Source organism: Limanda limanda, chromosome 16 (genome assembly GCF_963576545.1).
Source record: "Limanda limanda chromosome 16, fLimLim1.1, whole genome shotgun sequence".
NCBI classification, from domain to species: Eukaryota; Metazoa; Chordata; class Actinopteri; order Pleuronectiformes; family Pleuronectidae; genus Limanda; species Limanda limanda.
The window spans coordinates 11,649,386-11,675,156 of NC_083651.1; the positions used below are offsets into that span (position 1 = coordinate 11,649,386).

Genomic DNA, 25,771 nt, shown 5'->3' on the forward strand with positions numbered 1-25,771 from the left:
ACGCCACACTCAATTTTAATCTGTTCCAAATGCACACTGGTAAATGTGTTAATTCGACACCAGCTGTTGCGAATTGAAATGGGAAAGCGCTCCTACTTTTCCTCGACGCGCTCTCACACACATGCACGGACGAGTCATTATACATCATTTTGCCACACATCCCTCTCTCTCTCTCTCTCTCTCGCTCCCTCTCTTCCGCTCGTCCTCATTTACTTTCCCTCATTTGGTGGCACAAAAGCAGCACCAGACACTCGCACCTCAGCACGTATACCTCCTCCTTCTCCTCTCTCTGCTGCTCCTTCTTTCTCTGCCACTCTCCCCTCAGTGTGTGTGTGTGTGTGTGTGTGTAACCACTGCCCGGGCACGACTAGAGTTTTCACAGTCTGCTTCTCACATCGCCTCCCCTGTGTGCTTTATGGTGTGGGTGTGTGTTTGTTTACAAGGCTTGTCTAGATTCCTACTGAGCGTGCTTGTACGCCTGTTTGCATAAATAAACCCTCTTGTCGGAGCCTCGCTGCTGATTCCGGTGGCTTGATGAGCGAGTGCTCCTCCTGGACAGCCTGCTCGTCTTTCACGAGGACTTTTTGCTCTCCATTAACACCCTCCTCCTTTTCCCCCTTTTTGACACTGAGCAGGGAGAAACTGCCATCCTCATTTAAGGCTGGTGCATGCTTCTGCAACGGCGTCTGCGGCTTTTCACGCAGTTGTGACGCAGGACTCGTTGTCATTCATGGTTTTCCAAGCGTTGCGCGTGTTGCCATGCAATTCCCCGCCAGAACACTAGGCGGAGTAATGTTTTTTGTCGAAGTCGGCTCTTCTTCGTGTGTGGCACGAAGAAGAGTGGTTTATTTACATCGCCACGGTGGCTCCTCAGAGCCTTTTTCTGGCGCACAAATCCGCCGGTCAGTGACGGGTTATACTAGTGGTCATAGTTTCGGATCTCTTCTGCCAAGTGCTCTTCTATTTGGTCCATATTCGTTCTTCTACATCTTCCGTGGTTTCCGCCGGTATTATCGGGCATGACCCGGAATGCGACTCCGGAAATGATGTAGTTAGCAGACCAATCACAGGCTTGCCGGCTACGTGATGATTGCAAAGCTTTGCCGTCTAGTTAGAAAAATTGGGCGACGCACGTAAGAAGGGATACGTAAGTACTTAATGGGCCTGGAAAGGTTCTAAGACTTACGCTTCCGGGCCCGTGAAAACGCAGACGCATGCGCCGGCCTTTACACCCTCCTCTTTTTCCCCTTTTTTGACACTGAGCAGGGAGAAACTGCCATCCTCATTTATTCTCCCCTTTTTTTTCCCCTCTCTTCTCTCGCATGCTTTGTCTTAAAGCCCTCTAAGGAAAGACTCCAGGCTGGAGGAGAGCTATTGCCTTAGAGCAATCAGTGTAATATGCCTTGCAGAGAAGTGCTCCGGCGTGGAGAGATTGGCGCTGGCGGCGGGACTTGAACCAGTAATGTGTCTGTAACCTTGAGTTCACCCTGTCACTCCAGGAGGCAGCTTGCATCCTCCTGGTTATTCTTAGTTCCCCCCCCCCCAGATACTGCGTGTGGGTTTTGCGGTGTGTATGGGCATATACGTGCTTGCAGGGGATTTTGGTATGGGCTCCCTACAGCGCCTAAGCCCCCCCGCCTTTCTCTGGAGGAGATCTGATTTCCCTGCTCCAGGCAAGCAGGGAGAACAAGACAGTGCGTGCGTGCGTCTGTGTGTGTGCGTGTGCTTCACTGTGTGTCTGCGCTTTTGTGTGTGTGTGTGTGCGCGCAACCGGGGCCGGGCAGACCTTCCCCATCTCCGTTCTGCACTTTGAAAAACGAGTGAGGAAATCTCAGAGCAGCAGTTATTATTCATCCCTCAAAGAGAACGGGGGGGAGGAGGCGGAGGAAGGGCGGGAGGGAGGGATGGATGGAGGGAGGAAGAAAGAGAGAGCCAAACGGGAGGGAGTAAGGAGCGGTGGGGGATACATTAACTCTTATCTCACTGTATTCGGCTTTCTGCATCCCAGGATGCGCTTCTTCTCTCCCTCTCTCGCTCGCTCTCGCTCAGCCCGGCTCTCTCCTTTCTTTCTACGCTCCCTTCCTTCCGCTCCTCGCCTCTCGGAATATCTCGCATTCAGCGCGCGAGGATGTGTGTGTTTGTGCCTCCGTGTGTGTAGGCTGGTGTGTGGTTTGTACTGTATACCCTAATATCTTTTGCGGTGTATTTTGTTTACTTGAACAAGTGAGCTGCTCAGATGCTGAAAGGCGCTATGCAAGGTTCCAATTCTCCTCTTTGTTTGTCTCAGAGCTTTTTTTTATTTATCTATCACTTCACTTTCAATTTAATGTATGAGAGTGGCAGCATTGGCCTGTGTACTAAAATAAGTTTTGAACTTGATACAGCTGGCAGGTGTTTGATTTCCTTTTTGTCCTCGGATTCGGAGGCAAAAGTGGGGGTCGCAAAGAGAGTCAGGATAAGCCCACTTTGAATATGATTTTCCACACTGCATTAGAGCCCGACCAATATTTTTCCTTTCTTAATAAAGTTTGTTACACCATAGAAGATGAAGCCTCGATTACATTTAAGATACGATTAAGATACATTTATTTGTCCCAAACACATGCACAGACATGCACAAGCACACTCATGCAAGGAGGGAAATTTAACCTCTGCTTTTAACCCATCTGGTGCAGGACACACAGAGCAGTGGGCAGCCATGTACGGCGCTGGGGGAGCAGATGTTGGGGGAGTAAGGTGCCTTGCTCAGGGGCACTAGACAGGGTAGGGAGAATCCTCTTGGATTTTTGGACAGATCAATCCAGGTTCGTGTTTTTGTTGTTTCTCCGTGGAGACGAACCAGAGACGAACCAGAGACCTTTTCTGCCACTAGTCCACCGTCTCTCCTAGTAATTAGTATCCGATAACAACATTTTTGACTCCACATCAAAATGTTGAATATATATTGGCCGATCGGCATCAGAAATTCTCTCTGTCCTAATATCGTATCGGCATCAGTCCCCAAAAAAACAACCTCTTGTCTGTAACGACCCTTGCCTCTGTAATCATTTAGCCACATACATTGTCTTATAAGAAAGAGGTCTCAGCCTATTGTGTGTATGTGTGAGATTAGATTTCGAGGAATATGGCCATGTTCACCGCGTGTGCCCACGTGGCGTCTCAGGCGGCGACTGGTGTGTAATTGAAGACGGCGAGCGGCGCTGCCATCCGTCTCCCAGTGAGCAGCAGCGATGCTCCGCTATTAATCCCGGTTTAGCGAGACAGCAAGTTGGCCTACAGGGCTGTGTAAAGTGCAGACTCGCACAGGGCAGGAACCCACACCAATGCTGGACACGCACACGCACACACACGCAGAGGCTCGTCATTCATTATCCCAGTGGATGCACACACTCTGTACATAGTAATTTATACATAATCGCATGCTTCTGAGGTGAATATGCAGATTCACATACAAACACACATATACTTGCCCACACACACACACATTAACAGACACATACAGTGAATAAACCATATACGGACCCACACGTCCCTTAAGACACACAAAGCATGCTCTACCTTAAAGATATACAATCTACATACAGGCACGTATAGTCATATTCATACATTCATATACATGCACATGCTATACGCACACCAACGGTAGAGGAGATACTAGATAACCTCCCTCGCACACACTTGGGCACAAGCACACATTCACAGACGCATGCAAAGATAAACACACACGCACGCCATACACACACACACACACACACACACACACACACACACACACACACTCACACACACACAGCCCGTTCCCCCTCTCTCTGCTCTTTCAGGCACGTCTTTAAATATTCATCACTCTGGCTGCTCTGAGAGTGCCGTAAACGCTGCCTCACACTCCAGGGAATCGCTAAAGCCTACTCTATCATCTGCTCTCCCTCCTTCCTTCCACTCTTTCTCTCGCTCTCTCTCTCTCTGTCGCGCTCCCCCTCTCTTTCACACGGACGCACACACATTCTACCCATAGCCACGCACTCTGATGAACTCGTGCGCACAAACACCCGAGGGTACAGCCAGTGGCATTGCAGGACACACAGACACACACTCCGGTTCACGAATCAGACGCAGGGAAACACATGCCTGGCGATGAACACGTACCAGATTTTGTGTGCGTGCGTGTGTGTGTGTGTTTGTTGGTGTGTTTACTGGCTGCTTCCAGCACGGAGAGCTGAGCGGTGTTGTGTTCCAGGAAACAGGATGTCTCTTTGTTTGGGTTTTATTCTGTTGGTGAACGTTAGCCGCTCCAGTCCCCTAGGTGTGTGTGCGTGTTTGCGCCTCTTTGTCTCCTGGTGTTTTGTGCGTGCACATGCACCCGTGCAGGTGTGTGTCTCCATGCGGCCACATGTTTGTGTGTGTGTGTTTAGCCTGGTTGTGTAATTCAGCCTAATTCCAGAAATATTTGGTTTACAGTTCGATCAGAGGGTTGACAAGAAAAGTGTGTGAGATGTGCATCAGTGGGGGGGGGAGTTATAATAGAACTCATAATCTTGGCTGTGAGTTTTATCCACATGTTGACACCATGATCAAAGTGGAATATGTTCCAGTTTTCTATTGTAGAGCAAACGGATACTAATGCACAATCCAAACCATGTTTTATTTCAACATGATTTACTGTTTACAAACCCCTCACATGTCCATGGACTACACCATATTGACGCAGATGCCTCACAAGCATTGGAGCTTTATGCACATTACAGCGGCTGATCACATGTTGTCAGTGAACAATGAAAGGCCTGTCCTCTGTCTTTGCCCTTAAGGCTCCCGCACGCATGTAAAGTAGACGAGCAAACGACGAACCGAATCTTTTGAACCAGTGTATCCATAGGTCACATTCTCTCTTGGTTTGATCGCCAGCCATTGATTTTAACTCCAAACTAAAATGTGTTATTTATATCTTCGTTTATTTAAATTGCAAAGATGTGATTGCGCTTTGAGGGATTTGGATTGAATAAGTGGATTTTACTTTGTTAAAATTCAATTAATGGCAATCATGCACTGATGCATCAAGAAGGATGTTGTGGGAATTTCCTTTTCCCTCGTGTGTGTTTGTGAGTGTTTTAAGTTTTGTTTCTCTCCATTTAATTACCTTCAAATCGTCCTTATAAACCTTGAAGCTTTCTGAAAACGAAAGGTACAACGCACAGCTGGTTTCACCTCAGAATGTCCTACTTTTTAATATAAATCCTCCTGTACTGCAGTGATTTTGTCCTACCCATAATATATTCTCAGAAACAAAGGTTCATATCGCAATGTCTCCTTGACTCCTTGACTCCACTGCGTTGCCTGTGTCTTTTCATGTTTTGTCTGCAGCTAAACATTTAAGAGAGTTTGAAAAAAAAAAGAGGAAGTTGTGAATCACACGCTGGCCTTCCACCGAGTCGAGAGATTACGCTCGGTTTGGCAGAATTATCCCTTTTAGCCAGAGAGAAGTTCAGATGTGCTGTCGGCAGCAGCACAGCGGGCCGTGTTTTGGCACCGTGAAGCGTGTGAGTCATCTGGAGGGGAAGAGAGAGAAAAAGAAGTCAGGCAGTCATACGGAGAGAGAGGAGGAAGCGCGATCGGGGTCAGGATGACTTCTCTGTCTGGCCGGCCTCCGCTCTGGGGAGGGAGCGCTCGTCCAAGCTGTGTGTGTGTGTGTGTGTGTTTTTCTCCCACACAGCTGTCAGGATGTGCGGTACAACAATTAGAGGCGGACAAAAAGGTGAACTCCGTTGCAGGAGGGAGGGAGGGAGGGAGGGAGGCTGATGGTTGGAGCGCGGCATGGATTGGCAAGGTGGGAGATTGGATGAGATGGGCAGAGGCGATGGATGAGGGATCTGGCACCGACGCTGGAGGGTGGGGGGGGGGACGGGTTCAAAGAGTGACTGACAGCATGAGAGATGAAAGGGCTGAATAAGTGAGCAAGGCTCGGAGACACCGTGCGAGTGCTAATGATTGACTGCGTGCTAACAGGTGGGAGCAGATTGGGACTCGGAGCTACATGTGTCTGCTTCAGTGTGCGTCGGAGCGTGACTGTGTTTTCATTGTTGTTGACCAGTTGCTCCCGAGTCGTACAGTACACAGAATATCTGCTCTGTTGTCCAACACCAGTCAGCCAACTGCGAGAGTCCTTCACACACACACACACACTCACACACTCACACACACACACACACACACACACACACAGACACACACACACACACACACACACACACACACACACACACACACACACACACACACACACACACACACACACACACACACACACACACAGACACACACGCACACAGCAGCTCAGCCAGGCATCGCCTGCAGCCACACTCTCCTTCCCACCACTGCCTCCCTCATTCATCTTTCATTAGCCTAGCCTCACACAGGAGAACCCCCCCCCCACCCCCCGTCTCTCCCACCACCTCACGTCAATCCATCTCTCTCCCCCTCTCTCTCTTCCTTCTCTCACTCTATCTAGCCTCGCTTCTTTTTCCCCCTCTCTCGTCTTATCTTGGTTTCTCTCGCACGTAATCTCTTTTGTTTGTCTCGCTCGTGTCTTGCAATCTGTCTTTTTGGATATCTCTCCTCCCCCCCTCCCCCCCCCCCGCCTCTCTCCCTCGCTTGCTTCCTCGTTTTGCTTTTTAGTCTTTTCCTATTCTGCCTCACTCCTTCAGCCCTATCCCCTTTCTCTCTCTCTCTCTCTCTCTCTCTCTCTCTCTCTCTCTCTCTCTCTCTCTCTCTCTCTCTCTCTCTCTCTCTCTCTCTCTCTCTCTCTCTCTCTCTCTCTCTCTCTCTCTCTCTCTCTCTCTCTCTCTCTCTCTCTCTCTCTCTCTCTCTCTCTCTCTCTCTCTCTCTCTCTCTCTCTCTCTCTCTCTCTCTCTCTCCCCTTCCTCCTCCTCCTCCTCCTCCTCCTCCTCCCTGTCCTCCTCGATCGTCCTCGATCGTCCTCGGCCCTCTCTCCCCTTCTCAGCCTCACCTCTTTATCGTGTACTTCTTTCCTCTTCCTATCTCCCTACTGTGTGCGGTGCCATTTCTCTGACACCCGTCTCTGCACCCCCCCCCCCACCCCCCCCACACACACACACAGACACACACACACCACCCGCGCCCCCCACCCCTTCCTGTCTCTCTCTCTCTCTCTCTCCTGCCCGCTCTCTCTTTCTTCCTTTCATTTCGCTCTCCGTCTCTCCCTCGATGGAGGGGAAAGGCTCTTCGCCTCTAATTGCGGCTGTTCCGTTGCCATGGCGCGTGTTGCTCAGCGCTGTGAGGTGCTGTGCGTGTCTGTGCGTGCGTGCGTGTGTATGTGTGGCAGGCAGATGATTGCTTGCTGCCAGCTCTCGTTTCCCGGACGCCGATCGCGTTTCTTTGCAGCAGCAGGAAAAAAAAAAAATGAGATGCCAGAAATAGCCCCCCTTCACACAGACCCGCTCACTCTCACCGCTACGCTGTCAGAGGAACACACACACGCAGGCAGACACACACACACAAAAACACAGCATTTCCACTCCACCTGACATCCTCAATGCATATGACCTAGGTTACACTGTATGTACACACCTCTGTGCACATGTGCAGGTGAGCCGTGTGTTTATCTACATCTGCGTGTGTCCGACTTCCTCTGTGTGCATGCATGTGTGTTTCCTGCGTCTCTAAGGAGGTTGTGTGGGGAGTCCTGATTTATTTCACCTTTAATGGGAAGTGAAATGAATGTGAGCAGCAGCTGGTCTGGTCCTTGGAGATACAGCAGTCGGCTAACCCAGAAAACAGGCAGCTCCACTCTGAAACGGTCCTCACTCCGATGGGCGCCAGGACGCTGCACGAGCTCCGCTGTTGGTTTAATTTTAAGCAGAGTTGAGGCGTTAGGTTCACACCCCTTTTTATCTCAACCCTCGGCCAACCCAACTTGTGGTTTCCTTCCTGTTGCAACTCTTCAAGGAGTTGTTGGAAGGTAAATGGAGACAGATTAGTGGCGAATAAACCGTGCAACCTCACGTCGCAAAAGAGGATAAAAAGGGATTATAACCAGATTTGTGGACGAATCTCCATAATCATCTTCTGTGCTTTTCACCTGCGGTTCTCACTGGGTTTTTTAAGGGGAAGAGAGAAAACAGCCGCTGTCTGCTTGCTGCCCTGTTTAATAAAGCTAAAATGCCTCTAACCTGTCATTTAAATTTTGACATTCACAGGAGAGCCAGACAATAAACCTAAAACTCTGCAAAAAATTGAACAAAGTCACCCAAAGTCATTTCAGTATATTTGAATAGTTAATTAGATCAGACAAGAGGGCTGTGTTTTCTTCCCTGTCCGTTTGTTTGTTGGCGGGTTTGTGTGTGTTTGTTTGTAAGTAAGATTACACAAGAACTGGTGTGCAGATAAACACCGGGAAGGATGTGGTCTTTTTCAGGTTTGAGATTAAATTTAGATCCAGGAATCTTTATCACTTTCTTAAACATTGTGACATGGCATTTTTTCGGACATTTTCACTAATTTCCCAGGGACATTCATGGGTCCTGATGAAAATAATCACATTTAGGGGACTGATATCGATGAGTGTGGGAAATTTGGTGCAGTTTGATGAATTTAAGGGAACTGATGAGCATACTATAATTTGTGATATCATGTGTACTATGAGTCATCTACACCTACATACATACAGTGGATAGGTACGTGTTGCCTTTGTGTTGGTTCATTCAAAGCAGTCGACTCAACAGTGTTCAATCTCACACATGTAATGATGTATTCCACTGTAAGCACCCAGTGGCCTCATTCTTATGGAGTAAATGGTGAAATCACAGTTGGACGAATGGATTCAGATGAAGAGTAGCTAATTGTGAATTGGTCACATGAGCACACTTTGGCTTCAGTGAACAGATTAAAAGAAATTTACAGCTGTTGGAAAATAGCGCTTACTTCAGGAGGAAAAAACTAACAATTTGTTCCATCACCTTAAACACTGACTTTCTTACAATATGATGCATTGATAGCCCAGAAAGTTGTGACAACACATAACCCACAATAGACAATGGCAAGCTGAAGGGGCAGTAGTCACTCCATAAACCAAAGTGTTGCAGAAAGAATAGAAGCCATAAAATGTTTTACTGTTCATGACTTTCTGGTTATTGTTTGGGACAAAGAGAAGGAGAAGGGGAAAAACGGTCTCCTGCACAGAAAAATCTTGAGCACAGATGTGTTCAAAAGATTCATTGCTCTCAAGGAAACTGTGACAGTTAATCATGATGTGACTTTTAATAGTGCCCCGACCTCAATAATATTGAACAGATCATTTAATTAATTGCAAATGTTTGCAAAGACAAAACCAAAAGGATGATGATTTTTAGCCGTAATCTCAATGAGAGTGTTAGTTTTTGGCCATTACAGACAAAAAATGCTTATATGCCACTTTCATTAATCACTGTGTCGGACCCAGACAATCTTCTGCTGCTTTCTTCATTTGTGAAAGACAAACTCCAGAAAATCTCCACATCCAATTGCGTAGACCTTTTCTGGAGTTCATGAATTCAAAACATCTGTTTTACTGTATCTCTCAGGCCTTTATTCCAACTTGTGTTGATTGTGGGACAGGATTAACCGTAACATTGAAAGTAGGTGTATTTGATTAATATTGTCAGTACAGTGTAGATACCGTTTCTGTGCGGGATGTTTTGTGTGTCTGCCTCTTGTGTAGTCACTTGTCTGGTGTCACCAAGGCTCGTTTCTTCAGGGACGTGTGTGGCACTCATCTGGTGATGTCACTTTATTGGCAACACTATTGTGATTTGATTAATGTGGAAACCGGAGCAGCGTTATTACCAAAGATTTCACCAGATCATTATCTTTTTAAATAACTGGAAGTAAGTCTCATCCTGTGACAGTCAGAGGTGAGAGACTGTTGTGTCTCATGTAACTCCTCGTAACCACAACACAACAGTGGCTCTTTTCTTCAAACGGTTGGTTTTGTATTTTCCTTCCCTGCAGGTCACAAGCAAGTTGGGGATGACTTTCTCGACCCTGAGGTCAACCGCCGCGGCCGGTTGGTTTACTCTGAACGCCCAAGCCAGGAACAGTGCACTTGCGGAAAACGCTGCGAGCCGTGCGCGGTTTGATTGTCTCGCTAACAGATCAATAAAAGACATTAGCGGCAGGCTAACCCTGTGAGCAGCACTAATACAGGGTTAATCCAGGGTTAATGGCTGAGCAGCATCATTCTCCGAGGCAGCCATTAGTTCGCAGCCACACCACACAATATCAGGTTTACCTCCTAGTCATGCCCCAGGCTCCCAGCGAGATAGGCACATGGACGGGAATTGTAAAGAAAGGAGGATCACCCTCATGAGTCAAGATCAAAATGAGATATCCAGACAGACGAAAGCCCAATGCAAAGGAAATGGGCGAGAAATTGTGCAATGGGTGGCAGCGCGTAGGGAGCGTGCCCCGAATGAAAAAGGAGGAGAGGATGGGTCGGGGGAAACTGTGGCGAGGAGAAGCAGGAAACCGAGATGAGAGAAAGGGGAGAGAAGGAGAGGAAGGGAGTTGAGCGCTACACTTCTCCCTGTCCTTGTAAAGTGCTGCGTGCTGTCGAAGCGGCAGCCAAGAATGTGTCAGCCCAGCCGTCTCACGCTGCCTAATGGGCTCTTAAACGCTGATATAAAGCTCACCCGCTCGTTCACCCTCCCCTCTTTTCCTCTCTCTCTCTCCCTCCGTCTCTTTTTCTGCTTCTGCTGTTCGCTCTCATTACCTCTCGTTCTCACCCTGTCCCTCACTCTGTCACTCACTTGTCCTCTCCTTCTTTCTCTCTTGCTCTGTCTATCACACTCTCTCCCCTTTTTCCTGTTGCTGTCTCTCCTCTCTCCGTCTGACTTCTCCTTCAATTACTCTGTCCTCACCTCCGAAGCGCTCTCCTCCAGGGTGTCTCTTTATTTACAACTTTTTTTCATAGATGAACTCAACACTCCTTCCCCTTTGTCTCTTTCTCCCTCCCTCCAGACTCCACAATGCCTTCTACCCACAGGACCCGTCCTTCTCCCTCACCTTGTTGCATGTCCTGTCGGCGCCACTTCACGGCTTGGCCAATGCCTTTGTCTTTGGCCTGGATCGGGATTGGTGGAGTCTACTGAGCCCCACAGGCCTGCAGGTACAGCAAACTCAGCCGATGTCGACAAATCATTCCTATACAATCTCGATCTCTGTATCAGAAACAACATCTGTCCCACACTACGTATCACACCCAAAAAAACCTCATCTCATGACCATACAGTGGCCATGCATGTACTGTGAAGGTACAGGAAGCCAATTTTCGACTCTGATATTGGTTTGTTATGTCTATTTTACACCAAAATTTGCAGTTTTTTTAAACAACGGCAAACCCAATAAAAAAAAAGAAAGTTTGATTGACTCCTTTCCCATTCCACAAAGGTTTCGGAAGTTCAATGCACCTCACAATGTTGAACATTTAAAGTCCAGTGTCAGTTTCTTGACTGCCAAGACAATTAAGAAGAACAACTTTGGGCTTTCACCTGGGTGTCCTTTTTCTGACAAAGCCGAATAAAAGCCGTGTCTGATACAGAGTCATTTGACCTGCGAGTGAATGCTGATTGTTTGCAGACAAAAGCCACATGTTGGTGGGATTGTTGCCCAGTGGAAAAGGGGTTTAATTGCAGATAATACAACAGATGGGGAAAAGTGAGAGCAGAAATTTCTTTCCAATCAGGAAGTGAGTGCAGTTGACTGGGTCATGGTTTCCAAATCTCTTGGTTTCTGTCCGGCCAAGCTGAACTGCAGCCGTGGAGCTTTTGATTTAAAATGGAAACAGCAGAGTTTCAAGAAGTCTATGTTTTATAGACTGGACATTTTTTTGGGGCAGTGTGGACACCAGGTGAAAAGTCAGGGATTCACCAAAGCTGTTGCACTTCAGGGTGGGTGTGAATGTCTGTACCAAACACAGCTGATGTAAATTTTGGGGACATGACTGTCATAAAATCTCTTACATCCGGCAGTTTTTGAAATATTACATTCTTGACTAAGTGGTGGATGCTGCCATCACTAGAGCAGCGTAGCATTACTAAAAAGCCATCACTCTAACAAACTCAGCATCTGGTGAAGTAATTGTTGAGTCATTGAGGTGGTCTAATGTTTGGAAGATGAGTGAAATCAGCTGACAGTCATATTGTAGGTTGTAGCCATGTCCATGTGTTGTATTCAATTGCTTAGTATTAGCTCGGAGAATCACAGCACAGGTCTCGAAATTTCCCCAAATTAGAGCCTGATCAATGACAGTTATCTACATTATGTTGACAAGTCCTGATTTATTTATTTAGAAAAACAAATTTAAACGTTTTTAAACCACTTCAGAAATTCACAATTAGTCACACAAATAGGCTAGATAGAGCTAGCATTTGTAATAGCTACCTGCATTGATTTTACATTAAAATCTTTAATGCTTTTTGAGCGTTTTTTGATCACTAGAGGGCAGAAAGACTCCAAATCAAACTTGCAATGACAAGCATCTAATTGCTGACATGTCACCTGTCATGTTGTTGGCAACAAACAACCTCCTAGCTACTGCAACAGAGGAATATGTAGATGTCATCGCAGTTAGCGTGTGTTTCTGGCTTCCATTTCAATTGGAGTCCAATATTCTCTCTCTGATTAGATTTGACTTGGTCTGCCAACTCCTGAAAATAATATCTGGTGTTTCTTTGCCTAGTTAAATATACAGCCTCATGTTTTCTACAGTTGTCTCCTGTTTGATATTGAGCAGGCTGTGTACAGTTAGCTTGTGTTAGCTTCTGTGCTTGGACAATTTCCAGTTTTAGGTTTGTGGGGGTCATTATTTTCTCTAGCTTTCTTCCCAGTACCAAATCATTGCTTTGGAAACAATGAACTGAAACAGGCTGGAGATGTGATTTTTCTAACTTGTTTATACTAGCTGAATATCCATTTTAGTTTTGTGGAAAATTTTCACAATATCTCAGAAAATCGTGAAAAGAAAACGACAACAACATAACATGCAAGCGATGGTGATAATTTTCCATTTGTCTCCCATTAAATGGGCGCAAAACATTGATATAAGCTTCAGTCAAACCTCAAACAAAGAAAAGAAAATTGGAAATTGTCTCGAAAATATTAAATTTGTATCCAGCAAACGCAACTTTAATTTCACTTTTTAGTCACATGTTTAACGTACATAATCATTATCTCCCTACGGCAGTTTCTTTTGCTTTGGGTTGCACTGTTCTGATATTTCCTCTTGGGGGTTTTATGCGTTAATTGAAAACTTAAATACAGAAGGATGGAATTGAACTTTGTTCTGGTAGAAACACGTGAGCAGTGCAGCAGCGGGAGTCTACACAAAGGATCACAGAACTGCTCTGTACTCAATCGATTTAGTTGCACACATACAGGGTAGAAGAGAGTTCTGGAGACCGAAATTACAAATTGTAGTCGAGTGCATAAAACGTACATCAAGACTGTTACACAGCCAGTGTAGACATCTTCACCCATTACAATTAAAGCCAATTTGTTCAGTTAGATGCACATTAGATAGACAACTGTGATGGCTGAAATGTGTCCAGTGTAAACAGGGTAACTGCAGCACTCACATTAGGAAGAACCACTTCGGCTGAAACAAGCAGACGATCCTGAGAAAAATGTATTGGCAACATGATTAATAATTGATTTATCACTTAAGTAATTTTTCACGAGGGAAAAGTGATAAATCTGCTGATAATGTTAGAAAGTGAATTTCTCTCAATTGTGGACAAGTGGTCAATTTGTTTAGTGGCTGATGAAAACTATGAACGCCATTTTTCATTTTTTTCCTGACAGTTCATTGATTTAGTGATTAATCAAGAATATTTTCAGAAGTTTAATCAATAATTAAACAGATTGTTATTTGCAGCCCCTGAAATATTTCTATTGCAATTATATTTCATAACCACTTTGTAAGAATGTTGAGTTCCAGCAACACTAATACTTCTTATCCAGGCATAAACTCACCTACCACCTGGGGGAAGTGTTGGGTTTTCTATACAGACTTACGTTCTCGACCTTAATATGTTATGATTTGGCTCTTAAATTAGACTTTTGTGTGACGCACTTTGTAACATCGTTTAGATAAGTGCTATAAACAAATAGTTATTATTATAACTTTGTTTGGCCTGGACCTTCAGACTTATTCAAAACTTTCCAAAACGAATTGAACCATTGATCGGTTCATTTGCAGTGTGAAACCAAATTGACAAAACATTAAGCAATAGAAGATGAGAACATCCTTCTTGCTGGTGGTTATCACATAATGATATTACAGTGGCATCAAAATGTATGATTTCAACTTCTGCATTCTAAAGGAGACTTCTACTCTGCAATTTGACTGCACGCCAACGTCAGATTCCCGCCAGTGGACAAACCAATAAGTGTCAGTTATAAGTAGACACAGCCAACGCAGGTGATGATGACAGGATGCGAGCATGTCATTCAGAATCCTTTAATGCGCCCCCTAAACTGTATGGTGAAACCAAAACGTACGAGTGTACAAAACCGAAATGAACCTTGATTTTGACATTCTGGTGGGCGAAAACGCGTTTTAGTTAACTCATGAGCTAATCCATGAGAAACTCAGGTCTTTTTTTAACCTGTGTTTTGAGCCTTCCGCTTAGCTGCTTCAGAATTTGTAATTACTCTCAAAATTAACTTGTACTGTCTATCACAGGTGCTCACTCATCACCTATGCAGGAAATAAGTGTTGGCACTTGTACCTAAATCCCCTTTTCCAATAATAAAACTAAAAACCCACTGACTTTATTTGTTTTTATCTTTCTCCAACTTAGCTTTTAAGGGAAATGTAATGAAGACAAGATTACCAGGAAGAGGATGCTTTTACATTCGAACCACAAACCACATTGGTTGCATTTCAATAACCACCACAATCGATACAGCTCCCAGCAGATTTGTCTCAATCCACAAACATTGACAGTTTCTGTGGATATGAGCCGGACCTGATATTGAACCACGAGCAAAACATTCTCTGTGGTCACTTACTCAGTATCACCAACCACGCTGATAACGGGTCAGGAGCACAATGTGGAAGAGTGGAATGTGTGGTATGACCTTCAACCCAAATGTCAATGTTGCACTGTGGTGAGTTTGGAGAGAGAGACAGAGGAGTCAAACGGAATCTCAATGTGTTCGTAAATCACACAGAAAATGCTGTGTGTGTATGTGTGTGTGTTTATGTGTGTGTTTCCGTGCGCGCGCGTGCATGTAAGAGAACGAGCCAGAAGGTGAAAAAGAAGACGACAGAGAGAGAGAGAGAGAGACAGACACACATACGCACACACATACACACACCGCGGCGGCATGTGTGGTCGTGCTCTATCGTGACTAACAGCTGGTTGTTATTCATCTTGGCATGCGACTCCCAGCAGCCCCCACACATCAGGTGTGAGATTGGCTGGGGAGAGGGGGGGGTGAGGGAGAGGAGGGGGGGGGGGGGGGCGATGGCGCGGGGTTTGTAACAGCATCAAAACATTCATCTCTCAACACGACGATTTCCGCGCTTCCGCACCAATCCTGCCTCCTCCGGCTCCCTCGCAGCCCAGCTCTGTACCTGCGGTGCTTTCAGAGACGTTTAAAGGATCAGTCCAGTGTTTTTCTTCCTCTGGGTCTTAATACAAGACACATGCTATATACAAGCTGAAGGATTGTTGGCAACTGTCAAAATTCCTCCTGTTCAGACTGGACCTGAAGTTCTCCATCAATAACTTGACTACTAGCTCCAATTCTACAGTCATTATTTAAGAGAGTAAAGATGTTTCCAGACAAGAACTCTGGAAAGGGACATTTTCAGGAGTTTGCCTTTCACTTGAAGAATGAAGCAGGAGATTGCCTGCCTGGGTCAGACAGGAAAATGTCCGGAACCTTCAGGAGAGGGATAGCGTCTTGGTAGAGCAGGAGGCAGGACATGATGTATAAATCCAGCTGAAGAAAGCACAGTGTTTTTGTTTACGGCACAAAGACAGTGGTGCCGGCTCTCGAATTCAGTATTTTCACATTTGAAGTCTGTAACTTCTATGTGTATGACACTTCTTGTTTTTCTGAGATATTTTAATTCTTCAAGTTTTGTGTCTGGTACCTGTTACAATATCCGGACATTTTCACTGTTGTGTTCTCATGTGGACATTTTACTTGGAGGCTGGCAAGAGAACTTCTGGAAAATGTCTGGAGCAACTGACTGACTGCGATTTCTCATGCAACCCCTTCTGAGACTTTCCGGAACATTTTTGGAGTTCAGTGCATGTCTGAGAGCAGCTAGTGATTAACATAGGTCTGGTAGTGTGCCCATCAATGGCTGTTTCCAGCAGAAACAGCATCTTCCTAAATACGGCGACAGTTTTTTTCATGCAGCTGTACGGGCTGTGATAAGTCGACTAACAGAAATAACTTAAATCACCACATTTTTATTTGTTAGCTGCTCCCAGCGGCTACTAATGCAGCTTCCATGGCATTTGAAATGGCAGTGGTGGGATGGATACGTCACTTGCTACTGATTGGTTCGGACAAAACAGAGGACCCCAACAAGAAACAGGCTTACTGAAATAAGTGAAACAAAATGGCAATTGAGTCTGATAATCAGGCCTCTGCGCCTGCAAGGCTTGGTAGATAAGGATAGATTTCACTGGTTCTGTCTCTGCAGCAGAGAGGACGGTGACTGTGGGGTGAGCTGTTTGTAAGAGCCGGCTCACTGAAGTACGTATACATCCTCTACATTTCTAAAGAAGAAACCAAAGACTGTGGTGGTGGCCATGTTACTATTCTCATTCACACTGAAGACTCAACCATGTTTCCAAATCATTGCAGTCAACTTTAAAACAGTTAAAAACAGGGTTCATTCTCCAATACACACACCTGTGTGTGGGAGTGTAAAGCATCTGTGCATCTTCCCTCCAGTCAGACAGTGACGAGCTGGCTCAATGCCAGTCGTGTTTCCCACTCCATCCAGTGGACAACAGACACGAGTGAGTGGTCTGTCACGAGGGTCTGTCACACAGCGCTCTGGAGTAAGAGCCTAAAAATAGTTCCCCTCCTTTTAGTTATCGACTTGAGAATTGAATCCTGCGAATTGAAGACTTTTGAAAGTTCAGCAGAAGCTAAAACAAGATAAGACTAAGTAGACGGTTCCAATTACAAACCTGTTGCGTGTATACAAGGATTTTACTGCAACCAGATTACCTGCGTGACCCTATTTCTGCCAGGATCCTGGTTTCTGTGTGAATGTAAACATTGTGCTGCCTCTCTGCCTTGTACCGCAAGTCCTCCGCTGTTGTTTTCTCTCTCTGTTCCACAGCTGTCTTTGAGTCGTCTTGTCCTCCCTCTCTCTGCCTCTCTCTATCTCTCTGTACTGTATGCACGCCTCTTCTCCCTGCCTCCTCTGTTCCCCATACCCTGCTACAGCATTTCTGGCATTTATCTCATTATTTCTGCCGCTCTCCTTTGTGTAGCGTTTCCCTCCCACCTGTGTGCTCCCACCCCCCGTTTCTCTCCATCCTTCCCTGATATTGATCTGCATTCGAGCCATACAGCCGAACAGCCTGTGGCTCTGCAATGAGCTCACCTCTCACTTCTCCTGCGTGGATGCGAGCGTGCATGCGGGAAAAAAGCTGTTCTCATTCCCGTACGTCTCAGCATCTCTTCATTCTCTCGGCCTATTTGAATCGGGAACCCACCGTATTGCTGTAAAGAATTCCCGGGCACGTTTACACAGACATGGATCTGGCTCTCTGGCTTTACCGCCGCTGTTGGTTCTTCGGAGACAAAATATACATCTTCATGTTTTAGTTCCTCCAGTGTGTTGTATTGTTTTTTTGTGAAAAAGTTAAAAGCCTGCGAAAACACTTCAAATTCACTATTCAGTTGTTGTCATTTACATTGTTTCTGTTGTCTGTCAACTGAATAATGATAAGATTATGATTTTTTAAACCATAAACGTTGCCTGTTAACGGGACAGACAGACGTTCCTACACCACGGCACTGCCACGTCAATCAAATCACCAGTTTTTACGATCACAGGCTTGTCGAACAAAACCAACATTAATACAACTTGACAGCTATATTGTGCGATTGTTTGTTTTAGCATTGGAAAAGAATGATCAGAGAAGATTCCACTCAACGGAGAGTCTTTTGTCTCGTGCGTCAGTGCTGTATAGCTGCCAAGCAGGTTGTGAGTTTTCAATAAGCTCTGCGCTGCAGGTTTTCTCCTCTCCACACCTCGCAGGCGCTCAGACCGTGAACAGCCAGGCGCTGGAGCAGGCTCCGCGTTTCAAATCCCGGTGAGAAATGCGATCGAGGAAAGGGCCAGTCTGAGTAATAGAGCCACGAGTTTGAAAGCTTATCTATCATCAGAGCACTGAACAACAGTTTATAATGCTATGACGAGGTTTTACGATCCTGTGAAGTTATCAAGGCAGCAATTATTATACCTTATAAAAACAATCCCATGACTCAAGTGGTAGATGTGCAGCGGTCACACATCAAAGAAATCTACCAGGCTGAGCCATCTCCAGCTTCTTTACAGATAACCCTTTATTTTATGTAATGATTCGATTATTAAAATCGTCTTTCATTTACAAGTTCACATTATTGTCAGACGATATCCGATGGACTCCAGGAATGGTTCACACCTGGCATTAAAATGTGTCTTGACTGTGTCTCTCTATGCATATACACATGCATGTTGACGCTCTTACCCAGTTTGATTTTATATATGTGTCCATTGTCAATGTGTTTGTGTCAGAGAGAGAGAGCGAGCGAGAGAGAGAGGAAGGAGCCAGGAGTGAATCAATGCACTGTGTTTGACTATGGAACGAGATTTTATCCATTTAAAAAAAAAAAATTGAAACCATTCTGTGTTGACCAGTGTTGGTATTGGGACAGTGGCCACATACAAATCACATGCGTCCCAGAAGACCTCCAAATGTGGTTGGAATGTGGTCAGATCCCAAGATGCATTGATTTGACATCTGGCTGCATTCAGACCTGAACTCAGCACTGACCGCTTGTGCTGGGGTCACTCGGGACAGATTCTAATACCAGGTCGGATCGGGGGTCCATGTGTGAACAGAGGGTGAAACATTTTTGGGGAGCTTAGCGTGAGCACACTCTTCACACCAGCACAGATAGTGAGTGTTAATTCCTAACCCTCTGTGTGTGTGTGTGTGTGTGTGTGTGTGTGTGTGTGCTCGTTTTTCTAGCTGGCTCTGCAGTCGCGGCTGTGTGACAGGACTCGGATCGGAGAGTACCACCCCGGGGCCGTGCGCTACACACAAGCTGACCTGGTCGACCTCAGCGATGACGATGACACCAACGTGCTCTTCTACTCCCCCGACATGACCCTGAAAGGCAGGGCGCCCTGAGAGAGAGAGAGAGCGCTGAGAAGGGAGAGAGAGAGTAGACAAAAGAGCTGAAGGAAGGAGGGTCACAGCCAGAGAGAAGCGCAGCAGATTAGAAACCGAGAGGAAGAAAAAAAGAGGTAGGGAGGGTATGGAAGGGAAGATTGGGGGGACAGTCAGGCAGATAGAAGCCGGAGATGAGCTGTCAGGTTCCATTATTAATCCCCATCCTTTACTATTTAATATCCTAAAGACACACACACACACAGAGACACACACACACTATGTGTAGAGCAGCAGCTCCCTGCAATGCTATCAGCCAAAAGGAGTGGCTCCAAAGATCCTCCGAATGTTAAAGATATCTGCTGCATCCCAAAGGTCTTAAACCGATTTCCCTCTCTGCATCACCTCCTTGATTCCTGCATTCTGCATCTGTGCGCTGGCAAACCACAAAAAAATGAAGGGAGGAATAAAAAAAAGATAAAGGACGCCTGAAAGGCAATCATAACAAGGTGTTAGTTTAGCATTCGCAGCAATTACCTTTTCACTTTTCTGCAGGAGATGAGGTGAAAGCAGGCCTTTCAAAAAGCCCCCCCCCGTGTGTCAGACATGAAAGCATCTTCCACTACACGTAGATTGATCCCAGCACTGAACTACTTCCCTGACAATGAGCGAGGAACAGTGGAAATACAGAAAAGGGGTTTTAAAAACAGTCACCATTACCTGGTGGTAGAAAAAAAGTCCCAGAACACCAGTGGTGCTTGTAAGGAGCCTCTCCTTCCTCGGACAGTATTCGTTTTTCTCTTTGTATCTGAATTGTATGTTACTGTTGTTTGCAACTTTCGGAAGTATTTCTTTGAAAAGCTTGTTTTGTATCTTTTATGAAATCCTGAACTTGTTTCTAATGTATTTATATTATAGGTCAATGTACTGTATATCTGTATATATTTGAGTATTCACTCTATTTTTGTACGTGCCTTGGACTGGATTGTGAAGAAAAGGCTTCTCTAGATCCAAAAAGTCGAGCAAGAGCTTGATTCAATATGTAGCCTTAAGAACAAGGGACAAAAAAAGGAGCATTTTTTCTAGTCAAACAAACACTTACACACACAAGCTGTTTTCAGACATGAAAATCGGGTCGGACATTTTCCGGACACTCCCTTCACAAATGAATCAGGCAGCAGGAGGTTGTCTGGGACTCAGAACATCAGGAGAATGTTTGTCACATTATGGGGAGGGTTGACCCCTAAGTAGAGAATGCAGGGGGCAGTATAAATTCAACTGCGAAAAAGTGTTTTGTTTACAGCCCATTGGCTCTTATCAGCATATTTCCTGAATCTTGTCTTCCTATGTGTATATCACCCTGAGATATCTGTATTCTTTTTAGTTTTTCCCAGTTTTGCATCTGTCACATTTTAGAAACGGCATCAACACACCCGATTTTGCAGATATTTTTCTGCTTTATTCTCACTGACGTTTTACTCCGCGGCTGGCAAGACAAGTTCCGGAAAAACCTGGCGCCAGTGAGACATTTGCATTCTCACAGTCCAGTCCATCTGGAAAATTTCTTGGAAAAAACGTCCAGTGGTCAGTTCATGTCTGAATGCAGCTATTGGCCACTAGACACACGTGATTCTCATTAAATGTCCAGGTCAAAAACCCATTGGAAAAGATGACACGTGACACAGCAACAGCCGGTGACGCTTTGTCTTGTCGCGGCCTGCTGCCGTTGAGGGGACATATAGCTGAGGTGTGATTGGCAGGATAATAGAGTCACTTTATATTCAACCTATAGCCCCATGTGGGTCCCGTCCCCCCCCACCCCCCCTTACACACACACATGTAAAGGTTCCATCAGTGTGGGTGCACTGCCTGCTGTCAGCTGCCTCTCTGACAGAGTTGATCTAATGAACCGACACTTGACCCTTTTTACCCTTGAGTTGTTGAACTTTTCTGCCGGACGTGGATGACACCAGAGTGCAACTTTGCTCTGCAGCTCCCAGAGGCCCACCGCACTCACACACACACACACGCACAGACACACACACACATGTACTGAGCCCCTACCCCTCTTTTGGCACTGTTGCTCGTTTTACTTGACTGCGCACTCCATCAAATAAATGAGCAGGAGAGACATTTCATAACAAAGCTCTGGCTGGGCGTGTTTATTTCATTTTCACATTGATGCAATCCCTCATTCCTTCATGCCACTGCCCTGGCTCCGGTGGAAATGTGTGTCCGCTTTAATGTGTGTGTGTGCGTGCGTTAAGACATCCCTTAGACCTAGGGGTGCCCAAATAATAGTTATTAATTATTGCTCGGACCCTGCTGCACCCCCTGCTGTCTCTCCAAATCTGGTTAACTGGATTTTGATTAATGAAATGTGCGAGCCATGTCCTCGGGAAAAACAGGATTTCTTCCTACACACACACACACACACAGACACACGGGCGGCTCTCACACAGACGTTTGAACGTTTGGAGCCCCGCACCCTCCTCCATATAAAGAGCCTGGAAAATAAGCGAATCTCCCTGTCACGCAAGAAGAATTATTATTCCCTCCTCATATCGTCGCCTGCGCCGTAATTGGAGACAATTTAACACCCGCGGCCCACGGGCATGTCGGCAGGCGCACTGCTGCTATTAGCTGCTCACCTCGCCTTGCTTCGCCTCCCTATCATTTGTCAGATCTGTGTTTGTGTGCTGCTGCTGCTGCTGGTGTGTGTGTGCGTGCGTGTGTGTCTGTGCATGTGTGGCTCGAGAAACCGGAGCCATTGTTGGAGTCCGGCCATGACCTAGCTGTGACGCACAGAGGGAGAGGAGGAGAGGGAGAGGAGAGAGGGAGAGAGAGAGAGGCGACAGCAGCAGCAGCCCAGACGCTGAAAAACAAGCAGCAGCTCTGTCACCACGGAGCGAGCCGGGCCTGGTGGCTGTGTGCCCCCCCCAGCAGCATTAAGGGGCTTGGACGTGGTGGACGGAACAAAACACAAAACTCCCTGTTGCGGGTGGAAATCAAAGGCAGGAGTCGTCGTTCTCAAGTTAAAATTAAGCAGGTTTATTCAGAGGTCACAGGTCAGGAAACTGCGGTGTCCAGCAAATGATCATGCATGGACCGCTGATCCTACACAGTCAGCTGCACAGGAAAAAATGGCGCTTAGACAAAGTGCGCACAAATCTTATATATTGATATACTGGGCGTGACAGAGGTTTTTCATATTTCATGGGACAGTGTCTCATCCTCCTGGAAAGTGGTGTGATGTGTCTACTGTACTTGCTTTGTGGGGGAGAAGGCTTTGGCCAAGGTCTATTCACTATCTGCCTCACCTCCCCCTGATGTTGGATTCCTTCAGCACGGAGCTGCTGCCATGTGCGTATTACAAAGTGTTGACTATGCTCCAGAGTGACATGGTATGTGTATCTGACCACACGTTAAAGTGTGTGTATGTCAATATCCCCTAAACTCATCTTACAGTAAATATAAGGCTGCGTGGAGGAGGTTAATGAGAAGATTGCAGCCTTCGTGAATGATGATGACCTGGAAGTATTCATAAATGCGTCAAAGTTGTCGTGCAGCCCCTTACATCAGATGATTTAATTATCTAGTTCGACTCCAGGGTGTCTGTATTGAACCGGGGGATTTTATTGCCTGGTGATATATGATTAAAAGAAAGTGTGGATTTGCCCAGTTTGTGCCAACAGTCAGCTGGCCATGGCTTGGAGAATCTGAAATGGCACACGAGCAAATGCAGATGTGGAACTACAAGGATAATGTCTTTATTATGACAGATTGATTTAGGATTCAGCCTTTTACCTGCTGTCTTCTTATTCATTTCTCGTCAATAAATCCAAATGAAAGACTAGAAACGCTTGAGTGCCAACGTGGAATCCGGGATGCAGTAATTGCTTTTTAAATTTGGCAAACTTTCCTCCAACAGGACTAGAGAGTGCCTTCGGTGTCCTCTTGGTTGTTTATGACACCAGTATCGCAAATGCCAGGTGAACCATGGATAACTGACTCCTTGTTCGTTAAGAAAATAATCTTTGGACCTGCATTTGTCTGTTTATTCTTCGGTTGTTTTTTGGCATTCTGCCTTTGCTTTGACAGGTGACGGCAGAGACTGACAGGAAACATGCGGTGAGGGTGACATGAAGCAAAAGTCCCAAGTTGGTTTTGACTTGAGGTTATTGCCAAAAAGTGGTTTTCATGTCTATGACTATACTCTTGGGACTTTACACAAGAGCATTAACAAAAGAAAATAAACTTACACTGAATCAATCTGACTAAATAACTAACCATTCAATGCTCATAACCTTGATGAGGCCCTTGATCTTCAGGGGCCCTCAAAACCAGGGTTTGTCACACAGTTTTTGGTATAGTCGTAAAGCGCTTAAGTGTGTAAAATTCAGGTTTCAAGAAAACACTAAGGTCTCCGTGGTGTTTGCCGTTGGCCCCTCAACAAGTTAAATCCCCCCCCACTCAGTGAGCATTTACATAACCACCACAGAAAAAACAGATAAAAGTTAACTGCAGTCGTGTAGGCAAAGTAGGCTGCTGCCTGGGGCCCCGGTTTCAGGGCAGATCATCAGGTAACTCAACAGCAACGACAATTTTGGGAGAATCCCCTTAAAGTCTGATATCAGATCGAGAAGACAATGGTTGGAAACTCCCAAACGAGAGCGTGCATGCTCATAACTTTTTCCCCAAATTGTTTTAGCGGTTTGGTTGAAGATAAATCGTCTAAATACACATGTGCAATGTGGATGTTTGCACTTACTACTTAACCATTATTTAAATGACAGCACAATGGATGTTGTGGCCCCCCCAGGTCCCCTCTGCCTTTGGCCCCCAAAGTTCCTTGAAACGCTCTTGCTGCAATGATCTGTAACTTCCACAGCTCCGTAGCTCTTGTGACCAGTGTTCAAACAGACACGGTAACCCTGCGAACATCGTAAAAATATGGTAATGCTGGATGATTTAAAATCCATATTTTCACATATCCCATCCTATGATGAAGAGGCTGTACATGCATAACGAGGCTCCGCCCACTCCTTGACTCTGTGATCATGTTCCTGGAAGAGACACCAAACAGCTCTATAGAAACACAATTCAACATTCTAAAGCTCGACGTGCCTCCGGTAGATTCATTATTGTTGCTGATTCTGTTTAAAGTGGTGTCAGTTGATGCGATGTAATTGGTTTCAAGGCCATTTTGCTTGGAATCAACATTTCAGCAGTTTATGCAAATGAGACATGGAACTGATCAATGTATTTTTCTATGGGTGTCCTAATTGGTAAACAGACATGTAATATGACGCTTATTTGACCATTTGCATTTTCTTTAAACATTTGAAATATTATCCATTTCCCTGACAAGCCACGAGGCAAATTTTCGAAATATTATAAAAAATAAAACACAACGGTCGGTTCCACGTTATGTTTGCTGTAATCTCTCTATATAATTTGCTAAATTAGCAGTTATCTTAGTTTATATTAATTTGAAGAACAATAGATCAATTACTTGTATTGAATAATCGTGTCGTGCCAGAAAACAGGCGCATCATTCAAATTCAAGGTGACATAATCGAATGTCGTATTGTTTGATTTGACCCACAACTCTCAATATCTAAACTATCATTTCAGATAAAGGAGCACATTCTCACATTTCACATTTGAGAACCGAATCGATCTTTCAATCACACAATCAATTAGGCCTAATTGTTCCATCTGTAGTCTAAATATTTACGTGTGTGTTATAGTTTCCAGCCAAGGTCTGAAATAATCTGCCTCAAAAACATCGGAACCGGCCTTGAAAACCATCGTAAGTAATGTGTGTGTGTGTGTGTGTCATCGCGGGAAAAAAACAACCCACGTTCTCACAGAGAAATAGGAATGTGTTTTTTGTTTAGACTTCCCCGTGGACGTGACCTCCGGGAGTGTGACCCTGCGGACGTTTACATTTCTCGAGTGGAACGTCCACGTTTCCCCGCATCCGGTCTCCGGTCTCCCGGCAGCCCGGCTCCAAGCAGCAGCCCGGGCTCCGGAGCTCTTATCGCAGCGCAGGAGCGAGCGGAGCTGCGGTCGAGCTGCGAAAGGGTTAAATTCATCTCTCTCTCTCTCGCTCAGAGGCGCACACACCGGAACACACACACGCAGGCACACACACGCACCCGCACGCACGAACGCACACACAGGCTGCCACCGCCCCAGATAACAGAGGGGCGCCTCTCCCCAGCCAGCCAGCCTCCGCTAATCGCAGTGGCAGGAGGGGGGGGGTGGGGGAGGAGGGGAGGTGGGGGGGGGGAGTGGAGTGCCGGCGGCCTCTCGCAGCGCTGGGCTTTTTTATTGACGCTGCCTGCCTCTCTCTCTCC

General features: G+C 45.9%; 1 protein-coding gene across 1 annotated transcript in view; it reads left to right on the forward strand.

The window, feature by feature from the left end:
• si:dkey-100n23.5 overlaps positions 1-21,551 on the forward strand; it is a 53,618-nt gene extending 32,067 nt beyond the window's left edge. Inside the window, exons 12-13 of the mRNA XM_061088519.1 lie at positions 11,005-11,152; positions 19,266-21,551. Coding sequence (XP_060944502.1) covers positions 11,005-11,152; positions 19,266-19,427 — 310 coding nt within the window. The 3' untranslated portion in view covers positions 19,428-21,551. The remainder of the gene's footprint in view (positions 1-11,004; positions 11,153-19,265) is intronic.
• The last annotated feature ends 4,220 nt before the right edge of the window (positions 21,552-25,771 follow it).